The following is a 14,648-nucleotide window of genomic DNA, read 5'->3' as shown; positions in this document are numbered from 1 at the left end:
TGGTCCATAGTGAGAGCGAATAAATTCCTGGATACTGCAATGCGGGAAGATAAGCCTGCTGGAGCATACAGAATTCATTTGGGTGTGGGACAGACTTTCATGAAAATAAGGCAGCATCCGGTGAGCAACTAAAAAAATTATTTTCTGTGATAATAGCCCTGCTGTCATTACCAAGTCACAGCCAGAAAAAAACGGTACAACGTGACAAAAATGTTTTAAAGGCTTTACTTCAACATAAACATATTGGGTGTAGTAGCGTGGAACCCCTTTCATGCTGCTGTGTGCACAGGTCTGCGGAGCATGGTGTCAGCTGTGGGAGGAGTCAGGAACTTGCTCGCTAGTTTTACACAATGGTGCAAGTTTTCATCATGCATAATTATCTTAATCTGTGAGCGAATCCCGCCGTATTTTATGGAGAAAACAAAAATTTATTGAAGGGGGGATGTACAGTGGTAGGAGGGTGGACTATAATGTCATATTTACACTTTGCCTCTCTTTAGACCTTTAACGCCTCGCTGCACACCTAAGCGCACATCTAGTTTTGTCCAAGAGGACAGGGTATAAGGTCCGTGGTGGGAGACAATGTTCTACCAGTGCCGAACCACTGCAGAGAGCATCCAGTGTGCTCCGCTATGTGAGCAATATGACAAAATGTTAATCACACACAACACCTCTGGTACAGGAACAAAAAAAGTAATACTAGTACCTTCTACTATGTCCAACTTCAAACCGGGGTTCTTGTACGAGTGGAAATACAGCATGTCCCCTATTGACCCATCTGTGAGGGCTGGACTGTACACAGGGATATTGTTCTGTCATAGGGAGAAATATATGTTACCATACTGATACTGTGAGAGGGAGAGAAGCCATTCTACTGTGTCACCTCATGGGACAGACCCCATGTCACATAGCTCCCTCCTGTCGATGTCACCCCATGGGACAGACCCCATGTCACATAGCACCTTCCTGTCTGTGTCACCCTGTGGTGGGAGGGACAGACTCCATGTCACATAGCTCCCTCCTGTCTGTGTTACCCTGTGGTGGGAGGGACAGATCCCATGTCACATAGCTCCCTCCTGTCTGTGTCACCCTGTGGTGGGAGGGACAGACTCCATGTCACATATCTCCCTCCTGTCCATGTCACCCTGTGGTGGGAGGGACAGACCCCATGTCACATAGCTCCCTCCTGTCCGTCACCCTATTGTGGGAGGGACAGACTCCATGTCACATAGCTCCCTCCTGTCCGTCACCCTGTGGTGGGAGGTAAAGACTCCATGTCACATAGCTCCCTCCTGTCCGTGTCACCCTGTGGTGGGAGGGACAGACTCCATGTCACATAGCTCCCTCCTGTCCATGTCACCCTGTTGTGGGAGGGACAGACTCCATGTCACATAGCTCCCTGCTGTCTGTGTCACCCTGTGGTGGGAGGGACAGATCCCATGTCACATAGCTCCCTCCTGTCTGTGTCATCCTGTGGTGGGAGGGACAGACTCCATGTCACATAGCTCCCTCCTGTCTGTGTCACCCTGTGGTGGGAGGGACAGACTCCATGTCACATAGCTCCCTCCTGTCTGTGTCACCCTGTGGTGGGAGGGACAGACCATGTCACATAGCTCCCTCCTGTCTGTGTTACCCTGCAGATGGAGCTGTACCATTTACACCCACTCTCTGATACTGAGCAATTACCTTCTGAGCCCAATAATACACAGAATCTGGGTGATTAATTTCCTTTCCTAAGCGGGCGATCATTTTAGATGGTGTCCACTTAGTCCCCTGCAGTGAAAGAGATAAAGCCCAGGATTACGATCCTGTTTATACAGAACTATATAACATACTATATACATACTAAATATACTGTAGGTGCATAAGGATTTCCCCCTCGTCCCTATTCTCACCTCTGTGTCCTGCTCCAGCACCATCTGATCTAGGATTGGGGTGATCCAGTCCTCGAACAAGCAGTAATTATTATTGGGGACCAGGAGATTACCGATCCTGCAGGAGAGAGGAGAGGACTGAGATGAACAAGGGCTAGGGGAAGAGACAGGTAAGTGACCCCAGTAATGGGAGCATGACGTCGCCTCACCTATTAATGCCCCTTGGCCTCAGATCTGCCCCTTTCAGGCTGAAGTCTCCCAGGAAAGTGGGCGCCAGGCATTTTATTATGTCCTCCTCCACACCGCCTGCTGTAGTGACAATGATATCAACCTGCAATGACATACACCACACTCACTAGGTATTCACCCATACATGTGCCTCGAGCTGCAGCGATCTGTAATAGAGAGGGCAGCTGCAGTAGGGGGTCAGGGTGACGCATGTTAGCAGAGCTGCAGTAGGGGGTCAGGGTAACGCATGTTAGCAGAGCTGCAGCAGGAGGTCAGGGTGACGCATGTTAGCAGAGCTACAGTAGGGGGTCAGAGTGAGGCATGTTAGCAGAGCTGCAGTAGGGGGTCAGGGTGAGGCATGTTAGCAGAGCTGCAGTAGGGGGTCAGGGTGAGGCATGTTAGCAGAGCTGCAGTAGGGGGTCAGGGCGACGCATGTTAGCAGAGCTGCAGTAGGGGGTCAGGGCGACGCATGTTAGCAGAGCTGCAGTAGGGGGTCAGGGCGACGCATGTTAGCAGAGCTGCAGAAGGGGGTCAGGGCGACGCATGTTAGCAGAGCTGCAGTAGGGGGTCAGGGCGACGCATGTTAGCAGAGCTGCAGTAGGGGGTCAGGGTGACGCATGTTAGCAGAGCTGCAGTAGGGGGTCAGGGTGACGCATGTTAGCAGAGCTGCAGTAGGGGGTCAGGGTGATGCATGTTAGCAGAGCTGCAGTAGGGGGTCAGGGTGACGCTTGTTAGCAGAGCTGCAGTAGGGGGTCAGGGTGACGCATGTTAGCAGAGCTGCAGTAGGGGGTCAGGGTAACGCATGTTAGCAGAGCTGCAGTAGGGGGTCAGGGTGACGCATGTTAGCAGAGCTGCAGTAGGGGGTCAGGGTGACGCATGTTAGCTAAGCTGCAGTAGAGGGTCAGGGTGACGCATGTTAGCAGAGCTGCAGTAGGGGGTCAGGGTAACGCATGTTAGCAGAGCTGCAGTAGGGGGTCAGGGTGACGCATGTTAGCAGAGCTGCAGTAGGGGGTCAGGGTGACGCTTGTTAGCACAGCTGCAGTAGGGGGTCAGGGTGACGCATGCTAGCAGAGCTGCAGTAGGGGGTCAGGGTTACGCATGTTAGCAGAGCTGCAGTAGGGGGTCAGGGTGACACATGTTAGCAGAGCTGCAGTAGGGAGTCAAGGTGACGCATGTTAGCAGAGCTGCAGTAGGGGTCAGGGTGACGCATGTTAGCAGAGCTGCAGTAGAGGGTCAGGGTAACGCATGTTAGCAAAGCTGCAGTAGGGGGTCAGGGTGACGCATGTTAGCAGAGCTGCAGTAGGGGGTCAGGGTGACGCATGTTAGCAGAGCTGCAGTAGGGGGTCAGGGTGAAGCATGTTAGCAGAGCTGCAGTAGGGGGTCAGTGTAACGCATGTTAGCAGAGCTGCAGTAGGGGGTCAGGGTGACGCACATTAGCAGAGCTGCAGTAGGGGGTCAGGGTGACGCATGTTAGCAGAGCTGCAGTAGGGGGTCAGGGTGACGCACATTAGCAGAGCTGCAGTAGGGGGTCAGGGTGACGCATGTTAGCAGAGCTGCAGTAGGGACTGTTGAAGTCAAATAATTGGATGAAGTCGTTTGCAATTATTATCAATCGATACTATCGTCTTTGTATGAAAACATGCGACTAGCACGCTACGGCGTGCTAGCGTGTATTTGCACATCACATGCGAATGCATTTTTATACATATGCATATTTATACATTTGCACACATACACATTCACTTATAAAATGGTTCCTACACACTGTCTTTATAACCAGGGTTAATAGAGTTATTTATAGTTATTAATAATAATGTAAGAAATGTAGATAGAGGAAATATAGCGCAAATAAAGAGGGAGGTGCTGCTAGGTAAATGCACTGGAGTATACACCCAAAATACTCAATGAACATACATGTAACAGAAGTAGTACATAAAATCCAAAAAGCGCTCCCCACTCAACATGTATACCAAATAGAACACCACTGTGTTTTCACACAAACAAAGGGAACAATAATCACCAATAATAATGGTATTTTTGAAATTCCAAAATTCTGGATATCCACTTTTAAGCTTCTCTATTGAGGTGCTTGATCGATTTTTCCTTAAGGTATTTCCATATGCATGGAGAAATGAGGAAAAATAGGCTAATAGTGCAGTATGTCTCAAACAACACAAGCTTTTAATGACAAGTTTGCACTTACAATAACAAGAAGTAAATAAAGCATGTAACAACGATAAAACTGCATCCAGCCCCCGTCCAAGTGTCCACATCCACACCCAGATGTACCATGGAAAGAGTGGAACCACTACTCCGGATATAGAGATCCACTGGGATGAAGTCCACGAGAGGAGGCTGCAAAACTTGCAGACAGTTCAAAGGGTGAGGCCCGCTTAACGCGTTTCGGACATCATTTGGTCCTTTGTCAGACGAAGGTGTGGATGTGGACACTTGGACGGGGGCTGGATGCAGTTTTATCGTTGTTACATGCGTTATTTACTTCTTGTCATTGTAAGTGCAAACTTGTCATTAAAAGCTTGTGTTGTTTGAGACATACTGCACTATTATCCTATTTTTCCTCATTTCTCCATGCATATGGAAATACCTTAAGGAAAAATCGATCAAGCACCTCAATAGAGAAGCTTAAAAGTGGATATCCAGAATTTGGGAATTTCAAATATACCATTATTATTGGTGATTATTGTTCCCTTTGTTTGTGTGAAAACACAGTGGTGTTCTATTTGGTATACATGTTGAGTGGGGAGCGCTTTTTGGATTTTATGTACTACTTCTGTTACATGTATAATAATAATGTAAGATATAACTTATAGAGATCTAAGGTTCAGGATACAGAGGACATATCATGTTTGGTGTCATTCTAATTCCCTATTTATTTGCAGACATCCGCTCATATCGGCAAAGAGATCGCACCTTGCGTATGCAAGTTATGGATGATAGGGAATTAATGATCAGAATGCTATTGTTAGTGTAATATAAATAGACCAGCTTGAACTAGGTTTCTCGGAGGGAAATCATGTCTGCAGCAGTTGGAGATCTGACCCCCACCCTTTGAATTGACCAATGTCCTGCATTACACCAGACGACTGACCTGAAGCCTGAACCAATGGAAACATGCCAAATCGCCTCCTTTGTTTTCTATGTAACATGAACTGTATATATTATTGAACTCTGGGACTAGCAAGGGTTCTCCTTTGTGTGACCACAGCTTTCAGGATTGAATGGCTGATTGCTGGATCCAGAGCGCATATGTAGGTATCGACTGTACTTGTTATATATATATATATATATATATATATACAGTTAACCTGCTATCTTTCATTATTAAATCACTTTGTGCTTTGGAACCACACTATTGAGATTGGAAAGCAATCTTTCAGCAGTGACTAGACGAACGTTACAGATGGGGGCTCTTCAGTGGAATCGCGCTACCAGATTATTCACAAAGCCTACGGATTTCGGCTCCTCAACATAGGGTAAGAACATATACGTCATATACGCGTCATATACAGGTAAGAACGCAATGTGTTCGAGGCCTGTTTATCACTCTGTGTTGTGAAACCGAATGTCCGTTTCTGTGTAAACCAAGGAGCGTTGATTAGAACCTAGGGATTTATTTTGCATAGCGTATGCGTACTTCCTGTATTGTTGCCACATGTTTAATCAATCGTTTTGATAGATAGCCCTGTTGTATTTATAGTGTGATCACTTGTTAAAGCCTCTGAACAGTTATTACAATCTTTTGGGAAAGTATTTTTCTGCGCAGAAAACAAAGGTGTATATGTATGTGGGATTGTGTGTTGTGAAGTGAAAGTTGATTTACTGTTGAAAGATACAGGGAAGGTCGGTTGCTGTCTGACGAGACAGGTAGGAACAGCCGAAGGATCAGTATCAGGTTTTTTTCGTCACACACCCAATAGTAATCGCAAGGTTTGATAGTTAGTGTCTCTAAGCAGTGTGATCGGACCGCATGGTTGCGTCCCCTGATTGTGACTTGGAAAGTTGTGGTAGGAAATACGCTGGCAAGGTTAAGTGTTAGTAAATGCTTAGTGCTACCAGTTGTAGAATACTCAGCAGGAGAGCTGAGCTGTGTCAGGGGTTCCTCGCTGGGTACGCCGACAATCACGGGTGTTGTTCAGTTGTAGTAAACAGTTGAGAAGAAGTGAGTGGACGCAGCTTGTGTTAATACGTCCAATAAAATCTCTAGTGGTAGTGGTGTGCTGCGCAAAACGGGTGCAAAGCGAACGATAGAAATGGTCGATTGAGGTGCTGCTTAAAGGGGCCGATTGGTTCGGCAACATATCTTATGCATGTGAAATATGGTGCGTATGCTACGGCGTACTGCGACATATGGGTCAAGATGACCAGAGGATGCATGAGACCTTTTCCCAAGATTGGAAGTTTCGATTCAGGAGGTGTTAAGTACTGAAAGAGTTAAAATGTTTAATTAAATAACTGAAAAAGAGAGTTAAAAAAAATAATGACTATTTAAAACTGTGACAACAAGAAGGGAACACGTGGCAAAGTAGCTCGTGCGTACCAGAAGGAAGCGTTACAAAGCGAGGAGAAGGGAGCGCAAGTGCGCCCCCGCCGCCATATGCTTAGTACAGCCGATACATAAAAATATATATATAAAAAATGAAATAAGTAATTTATATCCATGCTAAGTAATTTTAAAGGTAATGGTTTGAAGAAAAATTTAAAAATGTATTGGGAACAACAACGTTAGTTTAATGTGTGGCCAATCAAAACAATTTATTATGGCTGCAAGGAATCGGTATGAAATACCGCCAGCCATGAGATTCCCGGCAGCGCCTGGCCGCCCACAGCAGAGTTCCCGGCAGCGGAAGCCCGACATCGCTGGAAATCCCGATCGTCGATAGGTAAGTATGTTCTAACCTAACCCCCTAACCCTCCTTAGGGGTGCCTAACCCTAACCTCCTCCCAAGTGCCTAACCCTAACTCCCCCTTCCCTGCTGCCTAAACCTAAGTCCCCTGGGGGGGGGTGCCTAACCCTAAGTCCCCCCGGGGGTGCCTAACCCTAACCCTCCCTCCCCCTTGCCTAACCCTAACCTCCCCCCCAAGTGCCTAACCCTAACTCCCCCTTCCCTGCAGCCTAAACCTAAGTCCCCTGGGGGGGTGCCTAACCCTAAGTCCCCCCCGGGAGCCCTAAACCTAACCCTCCCCCCCCCCCGCGGCTGTCCGCTCGCCCGATCGAAGGGATGCCAGGCGCCGGTCTCCCGGCGTCGGGAAATGTCAGGCGTCTATATCTAGATGCCCAGCATTTCACCCTCACCGGGATATGACAGTCGGGAAGCCGGCTGCCAGTATTAAGGCAGCCGGCTTCCCGATTGTATACCGGCTGCAAAGGGGCAACTGTTATTCATAATTTTGGAATATTAGATTTAAAGGTGATTTTAACTATAGTAAAATGTTTTTATATATGTATAAAATATCAAGGTCACAGGACCTTGATAGCATACCCTGAGTTTAACACTAATGTGATGGCTATATCTATGTTATAATTCTGAGCAGTAGAGTAGAGACTTGCAGTAAAGTGGGGTCCCGTGACGGAGGCTGCAAGCTTAAATGCATTGATCAATTCATGAACCAAAACCCCACTGTTTATTATTATTATTGTTAGTTATTATGGTGAGTGCAGAGCCCCTGTGATTTCTATTTAAACAATGTGGTCACATACCATGTTGCACCCCAAATCTAGGAATGGTGAGTGCAGTGGATTAGTGCTTTTTGTTTATTATGATTCATTTTTATAATTAATCATTTTTGTGATCACATTTTCTCATGCACCCCTTTTAACTAGTTATCTAACTTATGTCAGCTGTTTTCCTAGGTGCTTTGCTACAGGTGTGCTTGGTAACTGTCTCACATTTAAAAGCAAAGTTGCTGTGAGCTTTAAACCTTGATAGCATACCCTGAGTTTAACACTAATGTGATGGCTATGTCCATGTTATAATTCTGAGCAATAGAGTAGGGACTTGCAGTAAAGTGGGGTCCCGTGACGGGGGCTGCAAGCTTAAATGCATTGATCAATACATGAACCAAAACTCCACTGTTTATTATGTTTATTATTATTATTGTTAGTTATTATGGTGAGTGCAGAGCCCCTGTGATTTATTTATTTATATATATATGTACATACACACACACACTTCATAGATGGAAATAGAGTAAACAGTTTTGAATGTAATATATATATTTTAAATATGTAAGGCTTAGTCATTGTGCATTTTAGGAGAATCACGTGTCCTTGTTTACAGTAAATATTGATATTAGGAACTCAAATCAGAATAGTTACTATATGTTAACTGTTTTTTTGTTTTTTTTCTTTGATCTACCTGGAAATCTAGACAATAGATTGAATGTTAATTTGGTTACAAGGTGGTGTCTCAATACAATGGAACAAAGTATTCTTTGAAGAGAGTGATGTGTGCATAGAAGATCAAAGAGTATACACACAGGTTATGTCACTTTGACATGCCATGAGAAGATGCCAGTTAATATATTTAGTGGGAGCAGTATAATGGGCTGTAAACCTGCTGACAAAAACAAGATCACTTTGGAATAGGTTGTAATGACAAGAAAATAATTTAAAAAGGCCTAGAATAAATATGATTAGCGGATATTAGAGTTTAACTCATCAGGCTAGCGAACAGATGAGGTAGGATATCACGCTTAAATTTAAAAAAAAAAAAAAATTGAAATTAAATATTCCCAAATAAATTAATGTATTTACCATATATTAGAGTAACCATTAAGACACCGGTAATCTTATTGGGAGGATTTATGAGTAAAACAGGGAATAAATAAATAAATACAGCATTGTAAAATAAATGCACTTTTCAATATGCAAAAAGTTGCTATAACATTTGGTAGTGCCCATGAACCCACATATTAAATAAAAAAAAAAATATATATATTTATATATATATATATATATATATATATATATATATATATATAAATATATTTTTTTTTTTTTCTGGTACTAATCAAACTTTTATTTTAGATAGAGGGGCGACCAGATCCTTAATAACCTCTATATGTATCCATCATTAGTCATATGGATGAGTTATTGTTATGATCATTATTTATTTATTTTTTTTATTATTTTTGCCTGATGCTAAAACAATTGTTTCATCTCTTGCAAGCAGGACACATTAAGGATAAGCTACAGCCATGTCGGTCAAAGGAGAAATATTGTGAGACATGTCTGAACCAGGGGATGAGGCACTTGACACCGGACAGGATTTATGAAAAACACAGTATAAGGGCATGATCTAATGTTATATGCACACTATGCAGTATCTGCACATTCTACATTTGATACAAACGAGCACAAGATGGAAGTTGTCCCTTATGGCATCATCAAATAATAACCATCAAAAGATGTAATATGCTAAATCCTGTAATTTATTTACCATATGTATCTCATAAGATACAAAGGGTGGAGAGTGACGAGGATTTAGCAGTTACACAGATACGCATGATTGCATGGAACATTTATATCAGTTTGATTCTAATATATATATATATATATATATATATATATATATATATAAAGTTGGGGTCCTATGACCCTTACGAATCACGTTTTATGCATATGACAGAAACCCATTGTCACTTGGCAACAGTAGGGCAGATGAAGCCGCAAAGTAGGCAGCAGGGCTACCTGTAAAAACAAGTGTTACTAAGATAATGTTTGAAGTTCTAAGAGTATAGAAGCTAATTGAAATTCAAGATTTGTGTTCCCAGCAGGAAAAGGTCATCTGGAAGGCAAAGGAATGTGGTCAGGAGTCCTTGGGACTTTGGAAGGATGGACAAGGTAGGCCAGTACCATCCATAAGACATAGCTTCCAAGCCTAGCAGAGGCTGCACATGGTCTGACTCATCTGGGTAAGGAAGGTATGTGTGAACTTGTGGGTGCATTTTGGTGCGTACCAGGATTCTCTTCACAGGCTGTTAAGAGAGCAATGGTCTGTCTTACTTGCTTGAGAAAGAACACTGGGAAGACAATACAGAGCCATCCCATATTTCTCCTACAGACGGACCTTTTCAGGTAATACAAAACGACGCCATCCAATTACCACCCTGCAGGTATTTAAAGTATGTATTAGTTTGTATTGACATTTTCTCTAATTAGATAGAAGCCTATCAAGCTGCCTCTAATGGTGTTGTTTTTACTGCTAAGAAAATTGTTCAGGAATTTGTGTGTAGATTTGGTATTCCCAAAGTGATAGAAAGTGATAGGGGTACTCTGGTGATGTCTTTCAGAACATGTGTAAACCTATGGGAATCAATAACAGACTTCATACCCCTTACCGACCATAAGATAATGGCTGACACTGGATTGGCGTGGCCAGAAGCTTTGCCGCTAGTCCTCCATAGCATCAGAACCACTCTCAGACCTCCTCTTAATCTGTCCCCCTTTGAGATACTTTTTGAAAGACAACCTCATTTGATCATAGGTCCACAGGACGATTTGAAGTGCGAAATTGAAGGGACTGTGCAGTATCTCATAAAACTGAGCAGACAGCTAAAACAACAGTAAAAGAAACTCAAAATGCTGTCACCTGGTATGCCAGAAACAAACTGTCATGATGTTGAACCTAAGGAATATGTTATGATCCGCAATTTCTTATGCTCAGGTTGTTTAACAGACCGTTGGGAAGACCCTTACCAAGTGTCGATGACCAGTACTACATCTCTGACGGTAGCAGAAAGAGATACTTGAGTCCATTTTACCCACTACAGGAAAGTTAACCACCCGAAGAAGGTACAAGACAAAGTCGAGACTGACAACACAGACCTGTCAATTGCAAACCTGTTCCGGGAGAACTAAAGACTGCAGCTAAAACACCTGAGCCAAAGACGTGTACAGACTAGTATCCCAGCAATGGAGTGGCAAGTTTTATATTTTTCTTGTTCCAGGATTTTTCTCCTTTTCATTTTTTTTTCAGGACATTCTATTTTTGTGACGGAGGACAGATGATGGACAGAGGGTCCGGTAGTGATATTGATGAAGTGGAGTTGGAAAAAAGGTTGATAAAACAATCAGTGCAGCATGTTGTCAAACTCAGTTCAGGGGTCATGAAAAGATCTGCTAGCTATGGAACTCGGAGACAATGTGAGGGGCTATTGTATCTGTGAGTACTGTGGGTCCCCAGTTAAAGAGAAGTGCATCCAACAATGCCAGTCCAATAGTAATCTGGATTTGGGCAGGCATCCTCTAGAGGATTATCATTCCATAGTGGGTAAGGTCCTAAACCAAACTGAGTGTTGGGTGTGCTCTCACGTACCTCAGGGACAACATAATGTAGGATTAGTACCATTCCCAGAAAACGTCTCTGAGGTCCTTGAATTACGTGGAGGAAGGTCCATAGACGGGAGGTATAATATCACTAGGTCCCTAGTCTAAAGCTTCGCCAATACTCCTTAGACCGGTCTTTGCTGTGTCTAAATATCTCACATATAGAGAGACTGGAGAATTGGGAAGCTGGCCTATTGGATCAGACAATGGCTCGCCACACCAATTCTGATAGGAGACTCTCAAGATCACCAATAACCAGGAATAGTGCTGGACATCATAGACGAGGACGTACTAACAAACATAGGATAGTATCCATTGGGAAAGTTCCTCTTAGTTATTATCAAAATGTTATCCATGCTGAAACGTGTCTTGAACAGATGGAGACAATAGGCATGGGTAGTTTCGTCAAAACGTTATGTAATATTATCCATGATAGTAATGTACCTTATGTCGTCCCAGATGAGGTGTACTATGGTTGTGGAAGAAAGGCTTATTCCTGGTTATCTCCGAGTTCCAAGGGTTTATGTTTTATAGGTAAATTGGTCCCAGAAGTTATGACCCTTACACATGACGAAATGATTGATATCCATAGAACTACATCACCTCCATACATACACACACAGTATAGACATCGTGGCAAAATAAATATGATCCCTGGTGAAGAACATGTAGCTACACAGTTAATTAGTGAAACCACTGGCTTCCAAATTATGGTTGCATTAGATCCCACCAGGATCGCTCGGGGAACTTTAAATTTTAGGTATAATCAATACCTGGCTAAATTGATAGACAACATCACAGAGATGTATGATGACACTTTCAGGTATACGGGTAAGGAGCTACAGGCTTATAAAAAGGAGTTAGTGCAACATAGACTGGTGTTAAATTATCTCACATCTATTACTGGTGGATATTGTGTGACTTTGGCAACCCAATTTGGTGTCAAATGTTGCACATACATTACCAATAATACCGATGACCCCAAAGAAGTTATTGACCGGAGAATGGATGAAATGTTACAATTAAAATGGGGATTTCAGAAGAATCATAATTCTTCACTGTACGTGATAAAGGAAAAAGTAACAAAATGGTTCTCTGGTCTAGGGGAGTGGGTACAGGAAATGGTTGTTAGTGTAGGTAAGCTTCTTATTCTTATACTTGGTGTCATTTTAGTAATTGGCTTATGTGTCAGATCTGTTCCTACTGTGTTGAAGTGTGGAAAACGTTCCACCGAGGTAAACATTGAAAATTAAACTGTAATGGTGGTGAGAAGCACAGGTATCAAGATTGATGAAGAACTGCATTATAATCCTGAAATCGAAAGCACAATCAAGTAATAAAAATGTGAATAGGTTTAGTCATGCTTAATTATATGTATAGTAAATGTTACACCAGACATTATAGAAAATGTAGTCCTAATTTCCCCAAGCATCCTTTATAGGTTAGAGGAGTTCCCACATCCTACCAATGATCCTCAGAGGATCAGTTGATTGCGTATAAGGGTTGTCTTACCCTTTCCTGAGGCACATTATTGAATAAACAATGTCTGATTTGTCTTATACCGTATATAAAAAAATAAAATATGTATATATATATATATATATATATATATATTTTTTTTTTATATATATATATATATATATGTCTGACTAAATATGATAAGAAGAACATATGATAGTGTTTTGTGAACTATAAAAGGGTGGACTGTTAAAGTCAAATAATTGGAGAAGTTGTTTGCAATTATTATCTATCGATACGATCGTCTTTGTATGAAAACATGCGACTAGCATGCTACGGCGTGCTAGCGTATATTTGCATATCACATGCGAATGCATTTTTATACATATGCATATTTATACATTTGCACACATACATATTCACTTATAAAATGGTTCCTACACACTGTCTTTATAACCAGGGTTAATAGAGTTATTTATAGTTATTAATAATAATGTAAGATTTACCTTATAGAGATCTAATGTTCAGGATACAGAGGACATATCATGTTTGGTATTATTCTAATTCCCTATTTATTTGCAGACATCCTTTCCTTTCGGCAAAGAGATTGCACCTTGCGTATGCAACTTATGGATGATGTTAGCAGAGCTGCTGTAGGGGGGTCAGGGTAACGCTTGTTAGCAGAGCTGCAGTAGGGGGTCAGGGTGACGCATGTTAGCAGAGCTGCAGTAGGGGGTCAGGGTGACGCATGTTAGCAGAGCTGCAGTAGGGGGTCAGGGTGACGCATGTTAGCAGAGCTGCAGTAGGGGGTCAGGGTGACGCATGTTAGCAGAGCTGCATTAGGGGGTCAGGGTGACGCATGTTAGCAGAGCTGCAGTAGGGGGTCAGGGTGAGGCATGTTAGCAGAGCTGCAGTAGGGGGTCAGGGTGACGCATGTTAGCAGAGCTGCATTAGGGGGTCAGGGTGACGCATGTTAGCAGAGCTGCAGTAGGGGATCAGGGTGACGCATGATAGCAGAGCTGCAGTAGGGGGTCAGGGTGACGCATGTTAGCAGAGCTGCAGTAGGGGGTCAGGGTAACGCTTGTTAGCAGAGTTGCAGTAGAGGGTCAGGGTGACGCATGTTAGCAGAGCTGCAGTAGGGGGTCAGGGTGACGCATATTAGCAGAGCTGCAGTAGGGGGTCAGGGTGACGCATGATAGCAGAGCTGCAGTAGGGGGTCAGGGTGACGCATGATAGCAGAGCTGCAGTAGGGGGTCAGGGTGACGCATGATAGCAGAGCTGCAGTAGGGGGTCAGGGTGACGCATGTTAGCAGAGCTGCAGTAGGGGGTCAGGGTGACGCATGTTAGCAGAGCTGCAGTAGGGGGTCAGGGTGACGCATGTTAGCAGAGCTGCAGTAGAGGGTCAGGGTGACGCTTGTTAGCAGAGCTGCAGTAGGGGGGTCAGGGTAACGCTTGTTAGCAGAGCTGCAGTAGGGGGTCAGGGTGACGCATGTTAGCAGAGCTGCATTAGGGGGTCAGGGTGACGCATGTTAGCAGAGTTGCAGTAGGGGGATCAGGGTAACGCATGATAGCAGAGCTGCAGTAGGGGGATCAGGGTAACGCATGATAGCAGAGCTGCAGTAGGGGGTCAGGGTGACGCATGTTAGCAGAGCTGCATTAGGGGGTCAGGGTAACGCATGTTAGCAGAGCTGCAGTAGGGGGTCAGGGTGACGCATGTTAGCAGAGCTGCAGTAGGGGGT

The 14,648-nt window shown here is 43.8% G+C and overlaps 1 protein-coding gene and 1 pseudogene across 1 annotated transcript in view; one reads left to right on the top strand and one right to left on the bottom strand.

Moving 5' to 3' along the window:
- DHPS (deoxyhypusine synthase) overlaps positions 1–14,648 on the bottom strand; it is a 28,772-nt gene that overhangs the window by 1,716 nt on the left and 12,408 nt on the right. Inside the window, exons 4-7 of the mRNA XM_088473933.1 lie at positions 2,084–2,205; positions 1,896–1,992; positions 1,687–1,773; positions 707–812 (exon numbers count right to left, since the gene is read on the bottom strand). Coding sequence (XP_088330059.1) covers positions 707–812; positions 1,687–1,773; positions 1,896–1,992; positions 2,084–2,205 — 412 coding nt within the window. The remainder of the gene's footprint in view (positions 1–706; positions 813–1,686; positions 1,774–1,895; positions 1,993–2,083; positions 2,206–14,648) is intronic.
- Positions 11,130–13,546, top strand: LOC148522603 (uncharacterized; annotated as a pseudogene).

This window comes from Taudactylus pleione, unplaced genomic scaffold (assembly GCF_031769625.1).
Source record: "Taudactylus pleione unplaced genomic scaffold, aTauple2 ptg000145l, whole genome shotgun sequence".
Lineage (NCBI taxonomy): Eukaryota > Metazoa > Chordata > Amphibia > Anura > Myobatrachidae > Taudactylus > Taudactylus pleione.
Note: the sequence above shows the minus strand (reverse complement) of the source record. Positions and strands in the feature narration are given on the sequence as shown.